The following is a 22,829-nucleotide window of genomic DNA, read 5'->3' on the forward strand; positions in this document are numbered from 1 at the left end:
AATTTAATTGTTCTACTGGGTCATTATGTGCTCTGCAATGGAGTCCAGCATGCGATCACCTCGCCTGTGCTTCTGTTTTGCATGTCGTCTCTCTGCCTGCAGATTTTCTTCGTTTTGTGCTTCCAGATTTCCCTCTTCGGTCAGCTCATTGCTGGCTTCGACGGTGCTTTCGTGTGCCGCTGATGATTCCTCCGTGGCACTCTCTTCGCCAGTTGCCTCAACAGCTTCATGCTCAACGAAAATACACTCGGGATTGACGGTGGCACACTCACTAAAATTAGTCGCTCTAGCTTGTGGATTGAGAGCGTTTGTGTATTTTTCAAAAAAGCCTCGACCAACAATACGGAAGGCCATGCTGCTTAAGGGATTGAGCTTGGAACGGAATTCCATTTCACAGACAAAGCGACGGCGACAAGCCTTAGAGTCGAGGCCCAGGAAAGCAAACATGAAATCCGCAATTCTAGAACACAAAAAGCAGAGATCATTGTATTTCAAAACATAATATTTCTGTCGACACTTACTGCTCCTCAGCGGGCATTTGGCGCGCAACGCTCTCTGAAATTTCCTCATCAACTTCTTCTACTTCCTCGTCGTCGTCAACGATGCTTCGTTTGCCGCGGCGGTTTGGATGCCCGCTCGACGACGGTGCAGTTGGATCAGAGTGTACGTAGGAATGATCGTCGGATATAATGTCCGAGCCTGAAGAATATCCACTGTAGGCAGAATAGGGATCGAAGGAGCTAGAGTCATACGAAGTGGGTGAATCATAATGCTCTATATGCTCCGATTGCGAGTGAGCCAGGGAGTAAGGTATGTGGTCGTGCTGTGTGTATGATGGTGGTCTGCATCGGTGATATGCAATATTAATTATCATTTATCACTTATTCGATTTATGATTTGTACTCACGGATGATCTAATATAATTTCCTGATTGCATTTGTGTGGCCAGAAGTACCGCAGTCCCAAATAAATTGCACTGCCCACGAAGAAGGAAACAATGACAACCTTCACTTTAATCCAGTAAGCAATAGCTAATGGCCATAGGTGGCGAACTAAAGGTATAAGATCATATCAATACCGATTAAATAACAATATTTCAATTACAAAAGTTTCCAAATTATCACAACAAACTTTCACTCTGTATACACAAAATTCTACAGCCGGCTTATTTTCTTTAGGCGGGACGTGATCTACGACAATGTATTGTTTAATATGCTCTGATTGAAAGTGAAAAGTGTTAATTAATTGGTCGTGATGAACCAATTGGAAAATATGCGTATTGTCTAGCCACCTGGTTATTGGGAAAGTTTTGAAAGAAAGTGCAAAAGTGCTACAAATGTATATAAATAGTGTGCTATATTATATTGAACTAATACAAAATTTAATAATCGTGATAGAATGAATAAGTACACTAGTTATATATGGACATTTTTTTATAAGTGATAATTTTTATGTAAGATACAAGTATTAAGAATGTGTTGAAGATGTTAATACTTATTATAAATAATTGAATTAAAACAATAATGAATTCTCGTGCTTTGTCAACTTACGCCAAAACCGATGGCGACGACGCGTGCGTCCTTCCACCTCCAGTAAATCTCTGCCAGTACTGAGCAATGTTTCCAGATCCGGTGTTTGAGTTTCGGTATTATCAACTTCCTCTTCACAAAACACTAACGTAAAGTACACTATAAGCAGCACGGCCGCATAGAAGATAGTATTTTTATGCATTTTAAAAAACGTTATTTCCTTATGCCGATCGAGATGTATCCTTTTTATATAACTTTGGGAGCTTATTTTATCACTGTCACATCCACAGTTACTGCCGAACTGATTGATGCACTTACTACCCGGGTCTTCGCTTTTATACCTCCAGCAAAGCAACTTCATGGTGATAATTGCCAAACTAATTACACGTTAAACAAAATATTGATATTAGTGCCAGTGCCTTGGTGGTTTTAGGTGAAGAGTGTAACGCATGCGTAGTGCTCGATTGGATCGAAACGTTTTTGTCTTTTAATATTTGATACATGCATTTGAAATGCTAAAGAAATTTCTTTAAACTGGTGCAATTTCACTTTTATGTATATTTCAAAAATCGTGCTATATCATACAAGCGGCTGTTGCTTTTACGCATGTTTGTGCAAATCGATGAGTGGTGTGCATTTTCTTTAAATTAGTACATATTACGCGAGTTAAAACATTTACATAATTAGCATGCAACATTACCGAACTGGTTGTTGTTTTTATACGACCTAAGAAGTACGTCTATCAAATTTTGAAATCGCGCGCCGTTCTACCAAGAGCTATCGATAATAAAAGGGAATATGTATGTATCTCCCATCGCTAGTTCGTTCTAATTGTAACAATTGCTGAAGCGCGTCCGGGTCTAATCCTAGTCCAGGAACCGCGATGTCCAATGAACCAGATGCAAACCCGGCTCCAGATCCTCAGGCGCCTGTCACACGGAAGGGGTTCTTGATGTCCCTAAAGACCGGAGTGCCAATGCCGATTCCGGAGGATGATTTGGTTCGTTTTTCTTTTATCATTTATTTGTAAACGCTTGAGCTAATTTTATATTACTTCGCCAGTACGGACGCTGCCGCCCAGTGGCCGAGTTCGAGAAACTAAATCGCGTTGGCGAGGGCAGTTACGGCATTGTCTGTAAGTCTTGGAACATATTTTAGTGCTGTTTTTTCTAAAACCCTTTGCTTAGATCGGGCACGTGATACGCGCTCAAACGAAATTGTGGCGCTAAAAAAGGTACGCATGGATCAAGAGAAGGATGGTTTGCCGGTCAGTGGACTACGAGAGATAATGATCCTTAAGAAATGCAATCATGAGAATATTGTACATCTGCGCGAAGTTGTGGTCGGCAAAAGCTTGGATAGCATATTTTTAGTAATGGATTACTGTGAACAGGACTTGGCATCGCTACTCGACAACATGTCGCAACCATTCACCGAATCGGAAGTTAAGTGCATTACACTTCAAGTGCTTCGAGCCTTACAATATATGCATGCCCGCTTTATAATTCATCGTGACCTAAAAGTGTCTAATCTTCTAATGACTGACAAGGGCTGCATTAAAGTTGGTAGGTATCCGAAAGTTTTGCCAGGTAACATTTTTATAAATTTGATTTTGCTTTCAGCCGATTTTGGGTTGGCGCGGTTATATGGAAATCCTCCGAAGCCCGTCATGACTCCGCAAATGGTTACGCTTTGGTATAGAGCGCCGGAATTGCTGCTAGGCGCCAGGACACACACCACAGCCGTAGATATGTGGGCTTTTGGGTGTATTCTGGGCGAGCTGCTGTTAAACAAACCCCTCCTGCCCGGCAATTCAGAGATCGCACAGCTTGATTTGATCATTGAGCTGTTGGGTGCGCCATCCGAATCCATTTGGCCTGGATTTTCAGAACTGCCTGCCGTTAAGAACTTCACATTGAGTGAACAGCCGTACAATAACCTAAAAACCAAATTCCATATGCTTTGTCAGCCGGGAAGAGAATTGCTTAACATTTTATTTATTTACAATCCTAACACACGTGCCTCTGCTGATGAATGCCTGACCAGCAAGTACTTCACATCGGCGCCACTCCGTGAGTACAGAATAAGACGAAACCAACAAAGAAACCTTTATTTATTTTTCAACTTACAGCTTGTGACGCGCGCCTAATGCCCACATTTCCGCAACACCGTATCTTGAGTGGTGGCCAACAGCAACGACAGATGCCACAAGCAACACAACCACCCACAGATAATATACCAATTTCCGATTTACTAAATGTGTTTATTAAAAGACAACGTTTAGAATAAACTCTAACGACTTTGCTTTGCACTTATGCAATACAAATTTACAAATACGGGCGATCCATGGGTGTTTTTTTGGCCTTCTTGTCGCGAGCCCGTGGAAACCAACGATGCTTTGTTGTATGTGTTAGTTGCATTAGCTCCTGGCGCGCCACCTCAGGTTGCTTATTCTTGAATGCGCTTATTGCTGTCTGAAGCGCTGTCTCCTTAATTACCTGCGAGTTCTGCGCCTCCACCGACACCGGCAGAGGTTTTGTATGCTCATAAGGAAATGAAGTGTCCGGATGCCAGGCCACAATTGTTTTTCCATTTTTGGTTACGCCAACGCTCTCCACCAGGCTCTTTCCACCCAGGGGGTTTTTATTCAACGCATTTTGTGCTGAATTTATTGAAAACAAACGAAAACCACAATACAAACGTGCTGCTGACATTTTTAGGGTGACCAGTCGCATCAGTCACACCCGCCTATCGATAACCAATGATAACAATATTAAATGTCACAGCTGTTTTTTATCAGTCGGAATCGGAATTTGTTACTGTTGCGGGCGTTTTTTCTGTTAATTTTTATTTGTTCTGATGTGGGGTTTATATGCACTAGTTGTGCATTTGCTGCTGCTGGGCTCCATATTCGTAATATACTTTCGCTCTCCGGTTATTGAGGGTCTTCGGCCACAGGTTCCGTTGAAGGCGGCCGGCTTGGAGGCGCCCGCAAATCGTTTAGTTTTGATTGTCACCGATGGACTGCGTGCTGATTCATTTTTCGAGCATAACTGCAACCATGTGGCGGACCTTCGCGAAATATTCATACGGGAAGGCTTGGTGGGCATATCGCGGACACGGGTGCCGACCGAATCTAGACCAGGACATATAGCCTTAATTGCCGGACTTTATGAGGATCCGTCGGCAGTGACGCGCGGCTGGAAAGAGAATCCAATTGAGTTCGATACGGTGTTCAACCGTAGTGGCCATACCTATGCTTGGGGTGCGCAGGATATTCTGCATATTTTTGAGAAACTCGCTGATGGCGGACGACCGATGCTGTTTGATGCCTACAACCACGACTTGGACTTCTCTGGCCAGCATAAAACGTATAAGCTTGACGACTGGGTGTTTAAGAGAGTGCATCTACTGTTGCAAAGGAAACAAAAGGAACTGCGAGCCGCTAAGGAAGTGGTGTTTTTTATGCATCTGTTGGGCTTGGATACAGCCGGTCATGTGCACAAGCCCGGAACGCCGCTTTTCTTGGAGAACCTCAATTTTACGCAACATGGTATATGGGAGATGTATCAGTACTTTGAGAAGGTTTTCCCAGATAAACGTACAGCATATTTATTAACCTCGGACCATGGCATGACTGACTCGGGTAGGTCGAGTTAATTAAACCGTTTGTCACTGCTCTAAGCACCTTTTTTTAAAGGGTCTCATGGTGCAGGTGCACCTCATGAAACAGACACGCCATTCGTTCTTTGGGGTGCTGGTATAACTCACAACGGACCTCCAGCAGATCGTACTTTTGTGGCCAATGATAAGGGCACACGTCTACCTCTACATGAGCTCGAACAAGCGCAGCTTACTCCATTGATGTCAGCTCTAATTGGCCTGCCGCCACCCATGAACAACTTTGGCGTATTGCCCTTAGGATACATAAATGCCAGTGCCAACTACGAGGCACATGCTGCGCACAGTAACGCACTTCAGCTGCTGGAACAGTTCCGTAAGTTAGCGCAGGATCACAAGCGTGGTCTGTTTGCGAAATATATGAATGGCTTCAAGGCACTGGGCCATTTGGAAATTGAGATCTATGAGCGTCAAGCTAAAGAACTGTTGGAGAGAGGCAAATACCAGGAATCGCTGACAAGCAGCGGCATGGTAATGAAATTGGCGTTGGATGGTATTGATTATTACCACGGCTATTATCGTAACGCACTGCTCTTCAGTACTACGGCCACATTTGTGGGTTGGATACTATATCTCTATCAACTTCTGGCGGTGGATAAAACGCTGTACTCCAGCGCACCAGCAAAAGATGATGCTTCAGCGGACACTGCCATGCTAACAATAGGAATTGCGGTTGCTATACTTATTATCTTTATATTGCTGCAGGGCGTTTCATTGTCCATTGGACTTTATTTATTGCTGCCGCTGTTCATTTGGCTGTTGCCCATCAGACAACGCGTACATAATATTAATGCCCACAAAACTGTACGATTTGCATCGAAGACGCAATTGTTGGTGCTTATTGCGTGCGCCGAACTGCTGGTATTTACATTTTTCGAGCGTCGATTGATCTCATTGTGTTTCGTTGCCTTTGCTTGCTACAGCAATTGGGGCAAGTTTAAGACGAACACTCTGCAATATTACGTTTGGCTGTTGCTCATCATATGCCTGAGCGGCTTCCCGCTGCTGCCACCATCTGTGGGCTATCAGAATATGTATTTAATGATCGCTGGCATATTAATTATCCTGCTGCGCGCCTTTGTACTCTGCAGACATCGGTATAGCTGGCACACTAAATTTTGTAATATCTCAATACTATTGATCACAGCTGCCTGTGTGTTTTTGCACACAAATCAAATGGGTGTGCCGCTTCCACTACAGCTTGCCGCATGGCTATATCTGATCTATGCGTTTGTCTCGATTCTACTTAGCAAGGACACATCGCTGGAATCGCGTCTCGCGCATATTTTCTTCAATCTGGGCACACTCTACACACTGCTATGCACATCATACGAGTCGCTCTTCGTTCATTTGTTGGCCATTGAACTGATGCTGTCTTTGGCGACTCAAGAAGCTCAGGAGGAGGCTGCGCCACAGCGAAAACAGCTTCAAACATCCTTTCGGCTGGCCTTTACAATTCTACTATACACATTTTTCTCGCTTTTCGGAAGCGGCAATATTGCGTCCATTAGCTCATTCGATCCGAACATTGCGCGTTGCTTCCTCAGCCATTTTGCACCATTCGTCATTATGGGATTGGTGCTGCTGAAGCTCATCCTACCGGTGGTGCTGAATATGTCCATTATATACACATATTGCGACTATGTGCGTCAGCATGAACGCCAGTTTTTCATCTGTCTGCTGCTCATCTGTGATATAATGGGCCTAAACTTTTTATTCATGGTGCGTAATAGTGGCTCCTGGCTGGAGATTGGATCTTCTATATCGCATTTTGTTATCATGGAGATTACGACGTTGGTGCTGCTGCTGCTAGCCTATTTGGCCAAGCTGCTGCTCAAACTAACAACCATAAAGAAAATAAAGAGTAAAGCTTAGTTTTACACATTACTTAAAAATATACACATATGTATTTCGATTAATATTTACAGCGCTAATTACGTAAGTAGGTAACTAAATCATAGTATCTATCTGCTAGGAATGTGTGTGTGTGGGTTGGTGCGTCTAAAAAAGTTGTGTCGATCTACTTTTTACAACCAATACTATAAAAAACGTTTTACATGAATGCCATTTGTTATTCTTAATTTGATTTTTAAAATAAGCTTGAAATAAGAAATAAGTAGATTAACACAACCCTGTTATTTAAGCTCCACGCAACATGGCACGACATCTAATGAGTTATAGCACAAAAACGAATGATTTGTGTTTCGGGCCTATGAATACATACTATATATGTATCACTAATCTTTAAGATATTGCTCCAATGGATTTGATCCCAGGAGTCGCGAAGTCGCAGTCTCATCTGCAAGAAAATGTGACAATGAAAAAAAGTACACAACGTTTGGATAAAGCTAAAAGATGACTTCAAATCAAATTTTTTGAAAGCCTTATCACATTTATTTCTTATTTACTTGACTGCGCTGATTTTGCAGTTGTGGAGCTCTCCGGCTGGGCAGTTGACTGCGTCAAACAGTCCACCCACTCGGACATTGAGATCTTCTTGTCGCCATTCACATCACAGTAGCGCGGCATTTTCTTGCCACATTTTCGCAAGTTTCTGAAAAACATTTTAATATTAATTGTTGTTCTAAAAAAGCAAGTCTTGGACTACGCACCTGACACCGGTGACGAGATCTCGAAAGACCTTCCATTCCTTGCGCTCCCATGACTTGTTTTTGTTCTTGTCGAGAAAAACGAAACTTAATGTGGCAATGCGCTCATCCTCCGTTTTCCAGATGGTCGTATTTGTGCTGTTAAAATTCCAAATGATTTAGACCATTTTCAGAAAATTCCAGACAATAATTTAGAGAACCGTTATAGATTAATGGCAAATATTATTAGAAAGAAATATATTATTTAAAGGGGTAATAGCTTTATTAAAACAATAGTAACTCTTAAGAATGCAAAAAAATATGCTTAGAAAAGGTTTACAAGTGGAGATAATGTTACCCTTAATATTACAAATATATTTCAAATTGAAAAACTTAAGTAACTTGGCGTTAAATCCTTTCTTACAGCAGTTGATATAAACAATTTTATTCCAAGTGTGAACTTGCACAATAGGCCCCAATTTCTTATCTTTCTTCTTGGGAAGAATGTTTGGAAGAAAAGAATATTCTTTTGCCAAAAAAAAATTTAAGATAATTGTTGATACTTTCATAGTTTATGAAAAATAAACAAATACTACATATTTGTATTGGTGTTAAGTTTTTCAGATGAGAAGACAAAAAACGTAAAGCTCAGAATTAATTGCGAAAAAGGTTAAGCGTTCATCAAATACATTTGAGTAATATAATTTATTATTGTAGTGTTTTCGCCGTTTTGATTATATATATAATTTGGGTTTTTATACCTTCCTATAAAAAAAAAATAACCTAAAGAAATATTTTTCTACCAGAAACACTGTAATTTTGACTTGTTTTTGAATTTTTTTTTCGAAATTTATAGAATAAAATTAAGAAATTTAAGTTCCGAGGTAAAAGTTTACGCAACGATAAGAAAATCGCCATTAAATGTTATCGCATTAGGACATAAAATATCATTTAGTTTTTGTGAGCTCTAAAAACAACACTTACCTGGTATTGACGCCGGAAAGTATTTGCGTTTTAAGATACTCCTTCAACTCCTTGAGGAAGGCGCTGTGACGTGGCTCTAAGCAGCCCTTCATGGGTCTCACGGCGCTTATCTCATCGCACTGTGGCCGCTTGCCATTTACTAAGGTATGCGGGATGGGCTTGCCCGTATCCTCGTGGACGCACCAACAGTAGGGGGTGGAGCGGTAGCATTGCTCTCGCTGATAGCGTCCATCGGAGGTGCATTCCGGCATATAGATCTCACTGTTGCCGCTGTGCTGTTAGTTTTGGATGAAAGGTTAGTTGAAACCTTCAAATCGAAGCTATAAATAGGCTTACGAGTTGCTCCTCGAGGGCTCCAGCCTGATCAGACCAGCAATTGGACTCCGTTTCGGGCTCGGTGTTGGTCGGCTCCGTCTTGGAACTTAGAACTGTTAAGAGATGGGCATTAGCATAAATTCTATTGTGCCCTTTAAGCATGCCATGTTGAATAGTTGTTAGTTTGAATATGGTATCCCGACATTTACGTACAATAAAATGATGGTGCATAGTTCAGGGATGTGCGTGAATTGGGCCTGTCGATGGTGCCACCATCTTCGTCCTCGTCATCTTCGCTTTCATAGCCCTCATCGTATTCACCGGGCGTCCTGTGTTCGTTGCTGTCGCTGCCAAAATCATCCAACAGGCTAGACTGGCTGTGATGGTTCCCAATGATATTGGTGTTGGTATGATCGTGGTTTTGGTTTTGGTTCGGATTGTGGTTTGTATGGATGGTATGCAGATTGGTAATGTGTGTACGGAGGGTTGTTGTTATAATACTGCTAGGCGTTGGACGGCTCTTCAACACATCAACGGCCACATTACCTGTATGGATATACAGACATACACACACACATGTACCAAAAAATATGTTAAATCACGAATCATTATGAATTGTTATGCTCGATGATGAAATTCAATTATAATTGTAAACAATATCAATATAAGTAGGAGAACATGCAGTTGATGAAGACGAATTAGAAATGTGCAATGCTTATTAAATAAATATGAAGCATGTATTAATCGACCAGTTTTAAAAAGATGGTTATTATTGTTACTTCTAACACTAAGGTTGTTGGAATACTTCGATATAAAATTAATGTTTTGTGATCTTGCTCTATTTTTTAATTTAAACAATTCCAAAAATAACACTTCATATTTGTAGGCAACTTTTCGAAGTAGTCGTCTTAAAAATCACGTTAATATTTTATCAGACTTCGCTTTAACTTCATCATTATATTAATAAAGGAACTCATTTTCTTAAAAAGGTCTTAGCAAGCTGTGATCTACGAGTGTAGTTTTTACAACGCTTTTGTATGAACACATTTCACATTTTCCGAACGAGTGCGAATTTGTCAGCAATTAAAATAAGGCGTAGCACTTCAAAAACATAAACCTATATTATGACATTGCTGATAAGTACTTGGTCCAGCGTACAAAACATCAAAAAGTTCGTTTGATAATAGCTGATTTTATTCTAAAAAAAAACACTAGAAAATAACAAGGGACACACAATTGCCGACATTTTTGAAAACTACTATAGGAGTATGTTCGCAATCAGAATATAAATATATAAAATAGTTCGTTTATTTCGGTCTTCACGATTTTCCGATTATCCGACTATTTTATTTTTTTTGTGTGCTAAAAGCTTATGCATAGGCTTTTGTTATGTAACTACTTCTTACAAAACGGACCACTTTACATTTATTTAGGTGTTGTTCCCTGTGTACCCCTCACATAATTATGTCCGCCATGAATAATTTGTACATAAACTTTCTTTAATACATTTGCTAATTATTACTCAAGCTATATTTAAATATTTTACATTATTTTGGATTTCTTTTTTTTAAACTAAAAATTAAGTTTTCAGAACTTAGTTTCCTTCATAAGCCCTAGTGTAAGAAATATTAAGTCTGTTGATTAAAATACACCAGATAAGCAGAGAAGATGGTTCATGGTGTTATATTTTTTAAAATAAATGTATAGACACTTGTAGCCCTGGTTAGTTTAAAGTAATGAGAGCGACCATGGTTTGTTAATCGTTTCTAATACCCGACTCTCTAAGCAACGGTTATATGAATCCCATGCCAGTACTTACGATTGCCGCCATCTTTAGCCAGACAATTGCTCCACTCCGATCGCGACAGTCCCTCGTCTTTGTTGCCATTGCAGTATTTGCCAAACGCACGTCCACAACGTCTGGGCTTCACCGCCTGCATTATTTGCATACAAATCAATAGTGAATAGCTCAAAGATAGGTAAGTCAAGCCAATAACAGCACCATTGAGGCACGCTGACAGCTACTCACCCGCTTGACGAGCTTCTTCAGCTCACGCACTTCTTGCTTGTCCAGCATTTTATTGCCATTCCCATCCAATTGGGCAAACTTCCAATCAAGCACGGCTGCATCCGAATGCGGCTGCAGTTGTCCGGCGCGCGTATACTCGCTGCGAAAAATATCCAGCAGATTATTGTTGAAGACGACCCGGTCCGCTTTGCTGCAAGGACGATGGCCGCCGACGCCGCTATTGTTGCTATCCCCACCATCGGCACCCAGACCGGGGTTTAGGAGACGCGGTGGCGAACGACGCCGATTGCCACGCCTATATGCACGGCACTTGGGTTTGCGCGTGCGCACCGATGTATTCTGAATGGGATTCCCCAAGCTATCACTGCACCAGCAGCCGTTATCACCAAAGCATTGCACCGCAGCGTAGTTGCCATCCTTGCGGCAACGTGGCAGAAAGTTCATAGTATTGCGTGCCCGATTCTTGCGCGCATATTGACGCGCCTCCACGCAGGCTGTGAAATGAAATTCATTCGTTAATATCTGATGTTGTGTCAGAAGAAAAAAACCCCCGCCAATACAAATATATGCAATTAAATCAATTAATATTGATGTATCTTTTCAAAAACTGAAAATATTTATTAAAATCACAAAATATTTCCTGCAAAGTGAAGTATATTTTCCTATAGCTCTGATGTAAATCTGATTCATGCCGAAATTTTATAGATTTTAATCACACCACAGGATTATTTTGAGAAGAGTAAAACCCATATTATTAATATTCCTCTGACATAATAAATGTCGAAGAAAATAAAATAGTTTCTGGGTTTCGATCCGATATTAAGAATCTTTCAACTTTCGTTACTTAAAGGTCATCTCTAAATTGGAGCAAAACATAACCTTGTGCGTCCTTGAAAATGTGGAAAAGGGAAAGAAGTATTTTCTAAAATGTTGAATATACATACATTTATGAGTGCATGCAATGTGTTTTAATATGACTCACCCTTGCACCCGCCGCGATTTCTCAGGCTAACCTCGTAGCCACTGCACTGGACACGCAACAGGTGGCAGCGTGTGGGATAAGTCCGATCATCGGTGCCGCAAACAGGACCCTCGCTTTCGTCGCACTCGCCCAGCTTCGCAGCGCACTCCGACAGCTGAAAGTGTTAAATATTTGCGAAATGCGTTCACAACTCGATGCTGCCATAAATAAATGCAAACACGCGTAAAATGATTTATTACGCAGCCGCCGTGTTGTCAGTCTCAGTCTCAGTTTCAGTCGCATTTGCACTCGTCTGGCGCTTGCCTGAATACGAATTACTGTGGTCGACAGGCCTGATAGACAGAATGACAGACGGACAGATGGACGGACACTTTGCATAGCTAAACCTATATACAGTCAGCTCTCGAATAAAATGGCCCACGAGCTTAGTGCATTAGAAATGTGGAAGCCATTAAGCATTCGACTTTAAGTAGCATTTTTCATAAACATATTCAGGCCAGAAGATGGATTGCTTAGGTATTCAATTATCAATACAAACGTAATTATGTATATGATTGAAAACAATCAGTATTTAATGAATGTCTCAACATTATAATAATGGTATAATATTTGTTAACCTGGGGAGTATTTATTTTACCAATCTACCGATTCTGATGAATCTTTAAATTCTGGTGAGCCACTCAATATTAAATTATCAACACCAAATTGGCTTACGATATAAAAAAAATAGTAATACTTGATTTTTGAGCCACTGTTTTCTATGGCAACTATATGATAAGTTGTACCGCTTTTAATCGAACTAGAACAAGAAAGGAATGCTAAAGTCGAGCAGGCTCAACTCTTAAATACCCTGTACCACCCCACAAAAAAGTAATTTAATTAATTAATTAATTTAATTTAATTAATTAACTAAATTAATTTAATTAATTAACTAAATATTAACTAATTAAATATAAAATATTCCATGCATGCATACATACATTTACATTTAAATCAGAATCGTGCCTTATGCGTGTTTGTGTACTTGTACATATGTATGTATGTGTGCATTGGGCCTGGTTATATGGCTATAACTTTCTTTTCGATCATTCTATCATAATGAAACTTGGTATACGGATATATAATTACTAACCTAATGTGACTACTGTTTAGTTCAAAATTCCGAGAATTACGGGAGTTATAGAAAATTGGTAATAGGGGGGGGGGAGTGGGGGGTTGGATCAGAGAAAATGAACAAACTCGTCCTTTCTCGGTCTCAGGAGAATCTGTATACCAAGTTTGGTTATTCTAGCTCTTATACTTTCGGAGATCCTTGCGTTCATACAGACAGACAGACGGACGGACAGACAGACGGACAGACGGTCAGACGGACAGATGGACAGACGGACATGGCTATATCGACTCGGCTTGTCATGCTGATCAAGAATATATATACTTTGTGGGGTCTACCAAGCCTCCTTCTGTGTGTTCCATGTGCACTCGCACAAAACTAATATACCCTTGTACCCTTTGGGTACAGGGTATAATAATAAATAAGGTTGATATTTGCACTAATCCAATGGCAGCTATATAAAATAATATAGCAATGGTTTCGAATAAAATTGCTCTTGCAAGTTTTCACAATAATTCGACGAATTCCATAAGTCTGTCAATAATACTTGTATAATGATTCTTCAAACTATTTGGTAGCTTTCGTTGTAAAAGCTTCTACTTTTTTTTTTGTACCAATATCAACTATTGTTTCTAGCGAGGCTATAATTGGACAACATTGGCTTTTTTCCATTTTGTAATATTTATGAACATTTTATTATTGTTTAAGATTGCTTAAAAATTTGCCGTTTTGTTTTGCATTTGTACAAGTATAATTGTTTTGGTCGCGTTATAAGAGATTCGACTGTACATAACTATGCATGTGCATATATACTATATAAATGGTATATATGGTGGCTAATATGAAAAGCAAAGTTGTCATTCCATAATTTGAGTGGCATTTGCGCCTTTTTTTGTTTGTGTTTCTGTTTGTGCCGCTTCTATTCAAATGTGTCGCAAACAAAACAAAACAAAAACCGTCGGCCAACGATGGAAGTCGCTGGGCAAGTGGCAGTCGATCTAGTTGGGCTGGCTGGCTGGCTGTCTGGCCGGCTACCTTGTCTGCTGACTGTACAAATTCTTGTTAAATCAAAAATTCATGCCCGAGTATGAAAATGTTGCGTAGCACTGAAGCTTTGCCATTGCAATGGCTTTTGTCGCCAATTCGTGGCTCAAGCTATTGCCTTCAACCGTCCAGATGTGTGTGCTGGCATAAATATTTTAATTTCACGCTAATGGTATTTTTTTTTTTGCAGGCAAGAAATAGTCAAACGATAATAAGTATTGCATTAAGTAGGAAAAAATTGGTACCAATTAACCCATAACCTGCATTTTTTTCAACAAATATTTTTAAAATTAAAAGGCACTACATCCTTTGCAAGCCCAAAAGAAAGCAATTTCTTCTATTATAAGTAAGTATTGTAATTTCAAATGTACAGAGTCTATAGTATAATATTAAAGGAAAATATATATTAAGTTTTGTTTTTATTAACATTTAATTTAATTTTTTTCTTTTTCCCCGAATTTGTAAACAGAATGATATTAAAATTATTATTATTCTATAATCTATTAATTTCAAAACGGAAATAGTAGTAGAAATATATCTAGTTTTCAATATTGAAGCATAATATTTTTTATATTTTTCAATATTTTATAATTGTGTTTCGTGATAATTTAGAGTACATTAACAAAAAATTCTGAAAAACACTCAAATATTCAGATATTCTAAACATCTGCAGAATTTCAACCCAAATATCTTCACAAAAACACTTGAAGATCACCGTGTTTACACAAACAATCAACCTGCAATCCACGTTACTATCTGTTTTTCATATTTTTTAATTAGAACGTTATATTGGTAGCCAACACGAAACTCAAAACAAATATTCGTATTGAATTCATTTCAAGTTGGCCATGGACAGGTAATTTTTTTCACCTGGAATTACTGGGAGGTGGCTATGTTTGCTTTTGGGACACTTGATCGTTGTTGACATAAGTAATGTTTGCTGTTTAAACAACATGGATAGGGGAAGGGGTAGGAGCAGGGGCATTGTATGCGTTCGAGCACGCGTTTGGCTGTAATCGGAGTGGAAGATACGATAACTTTGTATTACTTGTAGACAGACATATAATACATGTGTATGAACATGCATCAGCAAAATGGGACACCGAGAAAGTGCTGTGTTTGTCAAATTGTGACTTTTCTGTGAAACTAATGATATGCTATATACGAGTATACTTGTATGTCTGAAATTTAAAACAAAAAAAACCTGCATGGTTGCGCCAAGAGTGGACAATTTGTTACTAACTGAAAGGCGTTCTTTATACAGAGCTTTCACATACATATGTACTATATATAGAAGGATTTGACAACAAGTTAGAGACGTGCCACCTATAAAAGCCACTTCAAAATAAAATAAATAATAATAATATTCGTATTTAAATTTGCATATGCGAAACACCCTGTGTTGCTGTAACGTGCGGCAAACGCACACAAATTATAAATGGAGACAGCTCAAGGATTGTTACGATAACGACAAAATTATTGACTGACAGTTCTCACGCTCGCCAGCCAACAGCCAAAGTCTACGGCGAACAACCAACAACCGGCCAAGAAGTTAAGAAGGCACGCTATACTTGCAGGTTCAGAAACCAGCCGGCAAATACAGCTTCGACAGCCCCAATGAAACAACAACAAAGCCAACAGCAACTTCACAGAGAGCAAGCCATACTATACACCTTAAATACTTCTTCACACTTTGTCATCATCAGGCAGTTTAGTGGAAGTGGCATTGGCAGCCTTAGCGGAACGTGAAACATGGCAAATCTCTTGGCCTGGCTTGGCTTGGCTTGGCTTTGGAAGCTTTCAACTTGTTACCGAAGTAGAAGGGCCTCGGCAAAAAAAAAAAAAACAGTTTATATGAAAATAAAAAACAAGAACCCCAAAACGCTTTTGACTTGTGAGCATGCCTATTTTTTACTTCTTCCTTTCTTTTGTTTTGTTTTTCGCTGTACATTCGTGTTCTGTTACGCTCCTTGAAATCGTGTTCGAACCCTGTGGGTAACAGTTGGCAGCTCGTCGTCGGTAGATGAAACAAACGGAAGGCGGGCGGAAGATGGCGGAGGATGGCGGGTTTCGCCGGCGAGCGCAGAAGTTGGCAGACAGCGCGGCGGCAACTCTTCAAATGTTATTACCACAACGACCCGACCAGACCAGAGCCGACCAGACAGTGCCTGGCAGTCGCAGACTCACTGGCTGGCTGATTTGGTTGCCTTGTTGGCTGGTTGGTTGGCTCGTTGGCTCGTTGGTTGGTTGGTTTGCTGAATGCGCGTGCGCACATGGGGCAGATGCAGATACAAAGCCCAAAAGTGGCACACAGCAGCAGCAGCGACTGCTCTAGACAATTTGTAGCCGACAGAGCGACCGACGAAACACTTTTAATACCTGGAATATTCAAGTGTTTTCTTGGGATCTACTTGCGCAAGTCTTAAATTCTACCTCGCCCAACAATTGGCCTCGTTGGATCCTTTTTGTGGCGGGACATTTGTATTGTATATATTCCGATCATTTACAAATAATTAATAATTGAAAATAAACTAATTCACTAAAAACATTGGAGTCTCTTTATTATTAAAACGATCTGACTGAGCACAGCTAGTAAGTAAAACATTATTTTTTAAACAATTTACCTGTTCTTTTTTTACTGTTTAGGCAAGTACCTACTTAGGTGAATTTTATCAGAGTCAATTCTTCGCAATTAATGTAGGAGTGCTCAAATCTTATCCAAAGCAAAAGTTCTGAACCTTTCCCCGATACCTATAGGCTATATCTATATCTTTTCTAAGTTGTTGATGCCTATTTATATAAGAAAATCTTTCGAAAAAATGATTATGAATCCTTAAAATAAAGAACAAACATACATATAATGGTAACATTTTTAAGCTGACCCGAAAATATCCTATTTATGTCGTGGGTCTTAGAAAATCCACAAGAACAAATTTGAATTTTTAAAGTCCGTACTAATATGCATAAGCTTTATATATTCAAGACACAACATTTTTTATCTCATTAAATTTGCTTAATATTGTGATTTATCAATCCACAGATAATCTGGCCTGTTCTGGTTTATAAATTTGATTTGGACGTTTTCGAATTGTTCTGCACAATTCTAATACAGTTCAGTACAGTTTGGAAAGTATTGCCTTGAACGTAGTTAGTATTTCGTAAAAATGTTCAATACCTCGAATTTGGAAACAATATAAACGCATTGCGTTAAGTGTGTGTACTGGACATGCTTGAAACTTACCTTTGATTCATGTTGCTGTTCCCGGTTAACGGCTGCTGCGATGGGTCTTGAAATCAACGGAACGAGCACGAACAGTGCGAAAAGGCATTTCACAAACATTTCACACACAAAACACGAACAATTTTGTATCAAATCGCAATTGAAATAATTTGATTTAATTAACCGTATTTGTTGGATTCACAAATGTCAGGCAGGCATATTAAGTTCGACGCCTGAGGTGGAAACTTTTAGAAAAATGTTTTCATTTTATTATTATTTATTTCATTTCCTATACTGCAGCATTCACTTGCGAATTCATGCGTAGATCAGAGGTGCGGTTTGATTTAATTTTCATTTATTTGTTTATGTATTTATTGATTTGTGTGTCGCTATTTTTAGCGTTTTTGGCAAGTGCTACGCTAGTATAGTTTTGTTTATATAACGAATATTTTTGTATATGCCTGAAGTTGCTGCTCTTGCTGAAGGGGCGCAGAAGACATTTAACAGCAGCGGCTGAGAGAACCGTCGAAAACTGAAAAACCAAACCGTGCGTCGCAAAGTTTCAAATACGACTGAGAAAGCCGTTGCCGTTGGCTGGCCCGTTCAATAGGAGTAGTCGGGAATTGTGGCCGAGAGTGGCCCAAAGTGGCCAGCGAGAGCAAGTTGTCGGCTGTATGTATGTAAATATGTGTGAGTGTGTGTGTGTGTATAAATGTATATGTGTGCATGTGTGAGATCGTGGCGTGCAGAGGCGCACAGTTGGGCAGCCGCCACATTGGAAATCGACAATGTCGCCACAGTGTCTGGCGTGTCTGCCACATCTTATCTTTTCTTTACTTTTTCACGAACCGACCAAGCGGCAGCATAAAAACCCAAAGATCATACATACATACAAATACATGTCCATGAGTCTGTGTGTGTGTGTGTGTGCGATGTTAAAAGTGGACATAAAGTGGACGAGGGCTCACCGTCGAGCATTTAATAGTGGTGTGAGTGTGAAATTTATCTTCCTTTGTATATCTCAAGTGCTTGCCTCAGACACACACACACACACACACTCACGATCATTTTGACTTTGTTCGTCAAACAAAAAAATAATGAAAAATAATGCAAAGAAAAAACAATCAAAAACAGAACGTCTGTCTCTGTCTGTCCATTTGTCTGTCTTTCAACCAACTCGAGGGCCAGCTGGCCAAGCAAAAGACAAAGGTTAGAGCGGCGTGAGGCGCAAAGACAGGACTGTGAAGACTTGTATATTGATCATGCTGCTCCTGCCCTGCTTGCACACACATGCACACATACACGAACATTTATACACGTATGTATGTATGGAAGTACATATATAAACGACAGGCAAGTGCAAGGCGAGCGCAGCACGTCTGTGATTTATAGAGCTGCCGGTGTCGGTGCCGCTGTCTGGAACCCCTCTTGCTGGTATTGGTGGCGTGAAACTTGCCAGACAGAGTGACGGCAACGATAATAATGTCCCAAGCCTTCTGCTTCCCGCAACACACTCACACTCACAAACACACACACACACACACACTACACCTTTCAGTCCGCCTCGCCCTTCTCTCCATTAGAGTGACAACACACAGTTCATATTGTTTCGGTTGCCTTGTTTAACGTGTACTTTGTGGTCTCTTTTATGGTTCTGAACACGCTATATGTATTTTAGATAGATAAAGTTCGAGACTGCCAGACAGTATGACGCCAAATTCAATACGAAAACATCGTCGATAACAAAGGTAAACACAAAGACATGACCATGCGGGGGGCGTTCTTGCAGCCAAAGCAAAGAAGAAGCACTTGCAGACTGTCAATAATAAAGAGAACAAAAAAAAGGAACAACAAAAACGAATCGAAATCTCTCCGGCTCGACTCTTGTATACCCTGTACCTACCCCCCTCCGCCCAGCCCCCTTCACAACTGCGTGATATAGTTATCAGTTTTAAATAATTTCTGAACATGATGGCGTATTAAAAATAACACATAAATACAAAATTGTTAATTGTTTTCCCTCAATCGTTTCTATAATATCATATTAAAAGTTAGAATCTAATGAAGAAATTTGGCGCCTCTATGGTAGTTGTGACATGGCATATGTATGCTCATATTTAATCGATTTCAAAGAACCATGTAACATACGTATAACGTTTAGCTTGTTTAGTATACCCATTAACTCTTGGACTACAGGGTATAAAAGGAACAGACCATGCAGACCAGAGGACGCATTGGGTAGCCTGGGAATTATGCTTGGGTTAGGGTTTCAGATTTTATGCAACAGATTATGCATAGCCAAAATATTAACACACCAACAATATATCCGTTTGTATGGTTTCATTATCAATGTGCGGTCTTTGTTTAGCCAAAGCTTTTCAGTAGAAATTTTTATTGCCCACTTGTTTTTATAACTTTATTTCTTCAAAATGCTTACTTCATGACAATAAAGCAATTACATTGCATACCAGGCACTGAAGACTAAAGCAGCGTTCTGCTTTGACCAAGCTAATTTTTTGATGAAATGTTGAATGAAGAGCTAACAAGGAAATCAATTACTATTTTATCTGCACTGAGCCAATTATAGATAGTAAGGCAACAGTCTTTTATCAACTTTTAGATTGTATTGCAAGATGTAGAGCAATGAAAACAAAGGAAATGTTTACCTGTTGTAACGCATTGGAATTTCCCGTTCATATAAAAATTGTAGAATGAACCACGACTTCAAAATCCCCCAACAGACGTGCCTGCAAATATGTGTTCTAAAAAATCCCCAAGCGGGGGTTCCTTGTCATATCAGTAAGAGAGTTGAATTTAAATAAGCTATGCTTCGGCTACTATATAAGACAAGTTGCAATTTTGATCAACTATCGCAGTACTCAACAGTTTCAACAGCTGTACAGACGAGCTTCTAAAGAATATATTGTATTCAATTTCCATTTAAAAAAAAAAAAATGAAATTCGCCGTGTTTCTTGGTGCCTTGGCAGTATTGGCCGCTGTGTGCCTTATTGAAGCCCAACCCGTGTCCGAAGCCGAAGAGCCATGGGAGGTACTTCCCTCACCTCTAGTCGAGGAGGAGCCGCACATTCGCCAGAGACGTGCCACCTGCGATTTGTTGAGCGGCTTTGGCGTCAACCACGGAGCCTGTGCCGCCCACTGTGTGTTGCGGGGAAATCGCGGAGGTTACTGCAACGGCAAAGCTGTTTGTGTATGTCGTCGCCGCTAGACCAACAAAAGTCTATTCCTCTTGTATTTATTTAATTAATTTGAAGCTAATCTATATACATGTACATATTCAAAAATTAAATTGTAACCGAAAACTGGGCAGCAACACGTGTCGTAGATGAGCCTTTGCACAGCAAAATAAAAAGATTTATTCGTATTATACACATATAAAAATGTGCTTATCGCTTTTTCAAATTTTAGGTCAAAGGGGGGCATAAGTGCGTCCAAAATTCAATGGCACGCAGTGACGGGAAGAGTTTATTCAAGGGTATTTGCCGGCTCTGCATTAAAAACTAAATACCTGAACAGTTCGTTGCTCCAATTATTTTTAAAAGCTAGACACATTAATAGGTATGTGGTTTTATTTTCACTGTATGGTCAATTTAGATTACATTCCATTTGGTCAGATTGTAATGATAACCAATTACGTTGCAAAAATATCACTCAAATTCCTTAAATTCTACATATGTATGTACGTCTTATAAATTGAAAAGCAATTAAAAATGCACAAATGTATTACAAACAATAAATATACTGCAAAATATATGAGAAGCAAACACTTTAAGTATGTGAGCGCACAAATTCTTTTTCTTATCAATTAAATGGGCAAACAACAATATGAACTACAACAATAAAAAGAACAAGACAAGTCAACCGCACTGCCCACTGTCTGACTACTACAAGCAGAAACAGAGGAGACTCAATTAACGCCAATTATACGTGAACTCGTAACGTTAAATTATTAATACTTATGCATGGAAATTGATGCAGTATAGGTTTGTCTTAAGTAAACAGCTATTACTTCAAACTTTTATTAGTTTAATATTATTTAAGCAATAAAGCCGGCCGGAACAATTTCTGAAGATTGCTACTAGTAAGTAAGAAATGCAATCTTTTTTATTTAACAGACCGATCGCGTCACGACAAACTGAACTATACGCGAGCAATTCTTTATTTACACTGACACTGCAGTTATCAGCAATGTGAATTTCAAGCTCGTATTCATTACTTCGCTACAATAGACTCACAAGGAGTAACTCGCAGTAGAATTATGTGAAATTATAGTTGTAGAAAATGTGAAAATCTGAAAAGCTTCTGATTTTCTTCCCTTTAATAAATTATATGTGCATTTAAATAATAACAAAACTTGTAGAACTTACAGAATATTAAATGCGCGCGTAGTCCAAAGTCTGGTCACCCCAAACGTGTCTAGTAACGATAGTCTCGGTAGTGTTGAAAAACGACAATGCTCGTAGTGCTGCCATGTCAGTACAATTTTTATTGTTAATATTCGCAGTGTTGCCACTTTAGTTTAGTTTCCCCTGTTGGAAAATTGTTGTGCTGGATGAATGAAAAGACGCTGCAATTAAACATAAACAATAAGTTAAATATAACAAACAGCACATTGCAAACTAAGTCATGATATTTGAGCAAGTGTTTAATTAACGAAAAAGCAAACAAAACTGCGCTGGTGCCAAAGTGAGATACCACCTGACCGCGGCCCCAACGCGGAGCCAAACAAAACACATACACACGCACACACACATATGCGGCGCCGAAGAGGATCACAATAGAAAACAAGTGAGAACGTTACAATCGTGCTCGCACGACACCTGCATACCCTGTTCCCAATGATTATGAAGTGATTTATTTCTGGCTATGACCAATTGTGAGCAGTAACAGTGTTATCTAACAAACTGTCCAAATGCCTAGAATAATAATTTTCTGCCCCACAAAAAAATTAGGATTGTAAAGAAGCGGGGTTTTCAAAAATATTCGAAAAAGTAATACATTTCTTAGTACATATTATATTTAATTTCCAAATCATAGTAAATTATAGAATACATGCATATGTAATGATGGATAAGAAAGAAAGCATCAGCATCCATATATACAATCCAACGAAGGTAAAGAGATTAAAATCGAAACGTAGTGGCTCCATGTTTTTGAATTTTAAAAACTGTCCGCGGTAATCAAAGACAACTTTGTTTCTTGTGTTGCACACTTTGCCAGTAATCCGATATACTCGTTGGGTACAGGGTATGGAGAGTGGCAGAGCGGCGCAATTTCTGTGGCGCTCAACAACACAGTCGAGTCAGTGTTGTTCCGTCTGCAGCAGT

General features: G+C 39.6%; 6 protein-coding genes across 9 annotated transcripts; 3 read left to right on the top strand and 3 right to left on the bottom strand.

The window, feature by feature from the left end:
* Positions 1–12: 12 nt before the first annotated feature.
* LOC115628049 lies at positions 13–1,731 on the bottom strand. Its single transcript, XM_030523998.1, has 4 exons — positions 1,551–1,731; positions 908–1,052; positions 522–842; positions 13–460 (listed from the first exon to the last, which is right to left on the bottom strand). The coding sequence occupies exons 1-4, from the start codon at positions 1,729–1,731 to the stop codon at positions 13–15; spliced, it is 1,095 nt and encodes a 364-aa protein (XP_030379858.1).
* A 658-nt stretch (positions 1,732–2,389) lies between these two features.
* On the top strand, positions 2,390–3,819 carry LOC115628039 (cyclin-dependent kinase 10). The gene is made up of 5 exons (XM_030523986.1): positions 2,390–2,529; positions 2,592–2,664; positions 2,717–3,094; positions 3,152–3,601; positions 3,661–3,819. Exons 1-5 carry the CDS (start codon positions 2,413–2,415, stop codon positions 3,816–3,818), a joined length of 1,176 nt encoding a protein of 391 aa, XP_030379846.1. The 5' UTR covers positions 2,390–2,412; the 3' UTR covers position 3,819.
* Positions 3,772–4,243, bottom strand: LOC115628053 (39S ribosomal protein L42, mitochondrial). Its single transcript, XM_030524013.1, has one exon. The coding sequence runs from the start codon at positions 4,241–4,243 to the stop codon at positions 3,857–3,859; it is 387 nt and encodes a 128-aa protein (XP_030379873.1). The 3' UTR covers positions 3,772–3,856.
* A 145-nt stretch (positions 4,244–4,388) lies between these two features.
* Positions 4,389–7,099, top strand: LOC115628012 (GPI ethanolamine phosphate transferase 1). Its single transcript, XM_030523939.1, has 2 exons — positions 4,389–5,175; positions 5,230–7,099. Exons 1-2 carry the CDS (start codon positions 4,389–4,391, stop codon positions 7,083–7,085), a joined length of 2,643 nt encoding a protein of 880 aa, XP_030379799.1. The 3' UTR covers positions 7,086–7,099.
* On the bottom strand, positions 7,099–21,589 carry LOC115628019 (SPARC-related modular calcium-binding protein 2). Of its 4 annotated transcripts, XM_030523950.1 has the most exons (11): positions 21,512–21,589; positions 17,505–17,728; positions 12,109–12,262; positions 11,127–11,620; positions 10,917–11,031; positions 9,311–9,643; positions 9,119–9,249; positions 8,783–9,057; positions 7,823–7,957; positions 7,619–7,764; positions 7,099–7,509 (listed from the first exon to the last, which is right to left on the bottom strand). In XM_030523950.1, the coding sequence occupies exons 2-11, from the start codon at positions 17,601–17,603 to the stop codon at positions 7,448–7,450; spliced, it is 1,944 nt and encodes a 647-aa protein (XP_030379810.1). In that variant the 5' UTR covers positions 17,604–17,728; positions 21,512–21,589; the 3' UTR covers positions 7,099–7,447. The 4 variants fall into 4 exon arrangements, with proteins under 4 accessions (XP_030379810.1, XP_030379820.1, XP_030379829.1 ...); XM_030523960.1 differs by lacking the exon at positions 21,512–21,589 and having other exon boundaries at positions 9,119–9,210; positions 17,505–18,256; XM_030523969.1 differs by lacking the exons at positions 9,311–9,643; positions 21,512–21,589 and having other exon boundaries at positions 9,119–9,210; positions 17,505–18,258.
* Positions 20,369–20,883, top strand: LOC115628059 (sapecin). Its single transcript, XM_030524024.1, has one exon. The coding sequence runs from the start codon at positions 20,438–20,440 to the stop codon at positions 20,708–20,710; it is 273 nt and encodes a 90-aa protein (XP_030379884.1). The 5' UTR covers positions 20,369–20,437; the 3' UTR covers positions 20,711–20,883.
* Positions 21,590–22,829: the final 1,240 nt, after the last annotated feature.

The sequence above is a fragment of the Scaptodrosophila lebanonensis genome, unplaced genomic scaffold (genome assembly GCF_003285725.1).
Source record: "Scaptodrosophila lebanonensis strain 11010-0011.00,11010-0021.00 unplaced genomic scaffold, SlebRS2 tig00000001-arrow-pilon, whole genome shotgun sequence".
NCBI lineage: Eukaryota > Metazoa > Arthropoda > Insecta > Diptera > Drosophilidae > Scaptodrosophila > Scaptodrosophila lebanonensis.

What these genes read in the sequence shown, in the direction of transcription:
- LOC115628049 (XM_030523998.1), bottom strand. Translation starts at nt 1,731, where the DNA reads ATGCATAAAAATACTATCTTCTATGCGGCCGTGCTGCTTATAGTGTAC. An exon ending in TCGTCGCCATCGGTTTTGGC is followed by an intron (nt 1,053 to 1,550) that starts GTAAGTTGACAA and finishes TTATACCTTTAG; the next exon opens with TTCGCCACCTATGGCCATTA. An exon ending in CAAATGCCCGCTGAGGAGCA is followed by an intron (nt 461 to 521) that starts GTAAGTGTCGAC and finishes TTTGTGTTCTAG; the next exon opens with AATTGCGGATTTCATGTTTG.
- LOC115628039 (XM_030523986.1), top strand. Translation starts at nt 2,413, where the DNA reads ATGTCCAATGAACCAGATGCAAACCCGGCTCCAGATCCTCAGGCGCCT. An exon ending in CGATTCCGGAGGATGATTTG is followed by an intron (nt 2,530 to 2,591) that starts GTTCGTTTTTCT and finishes TTACTTCGCCAG; the next exon opens with TACGGACGCTGCCGCCCAGT. An exon ending in GGGCAGTTACGGCATTGTCT is followed by an intron (nt 2,665 to 2,716) that starts GTAAGTCTTGGA and finishes CCCTTTGCTTAG; the next exon opens with ATCGGGCACGTGATACGCGC.
- LOC115628053 (XM_030524013.1), bottom strand. Translation starts at nt 4,243, where the DNA reads ATGTCAGCAGCACGTTTGTATTGTGGTTTTCGTTTGTTTTCAATAAAT.
- LOC115628012 (XM_030523939.1), top strand. Translation starts at nt 4,389, where the DNA reads ATGTGGGGTTTATATGCACTAGTTGTGCATTTGCTGCTGCTGGGCTCC. An exon ending in CCATGGCATGACTGACTCGG is followed by an intron (nt 5,176 to 5,229) that starts GTAGGTCGAGTT and finishes CTTTTTTTAAAG; the next exon opens with GGTCTCATGGTGCAGGTGCA.
- LOC115628019 (XM_030523950.1), bottom strand. Translation starts at nt 17,603, where the DNA reads ATGTTTGTGAAATGCCTTTTCGCACTGTTCGTGCTCGTTCCGTTGATT. An exon ending in GAGCCCTCGAGGAGCAACTC is followed by an intron (nt 9,058 to 9,118) that starts GTAAGCCTATTT and finishes CAAAACTAACAG; the next exon opens with CACAGCGGCAACAGTGAGAT. An exon ending in GATCTCGTCACCGGTGTCAG is followed by an intron (nt 7,765 to 7,822) that starts GTGCGTAGTCCA and finishes AATGTTTTTCAG; the next exon opens with AAACTTGCGAAAATGTGGCA.
- LOC115628059 (XM_030524024.1), top strand. Translation starts at nt 20,438, where the DNA reads ATGAAATTCGCCGTGTTTCTTGGTGCCTTGGCAGTATTGGCCGCTGTG.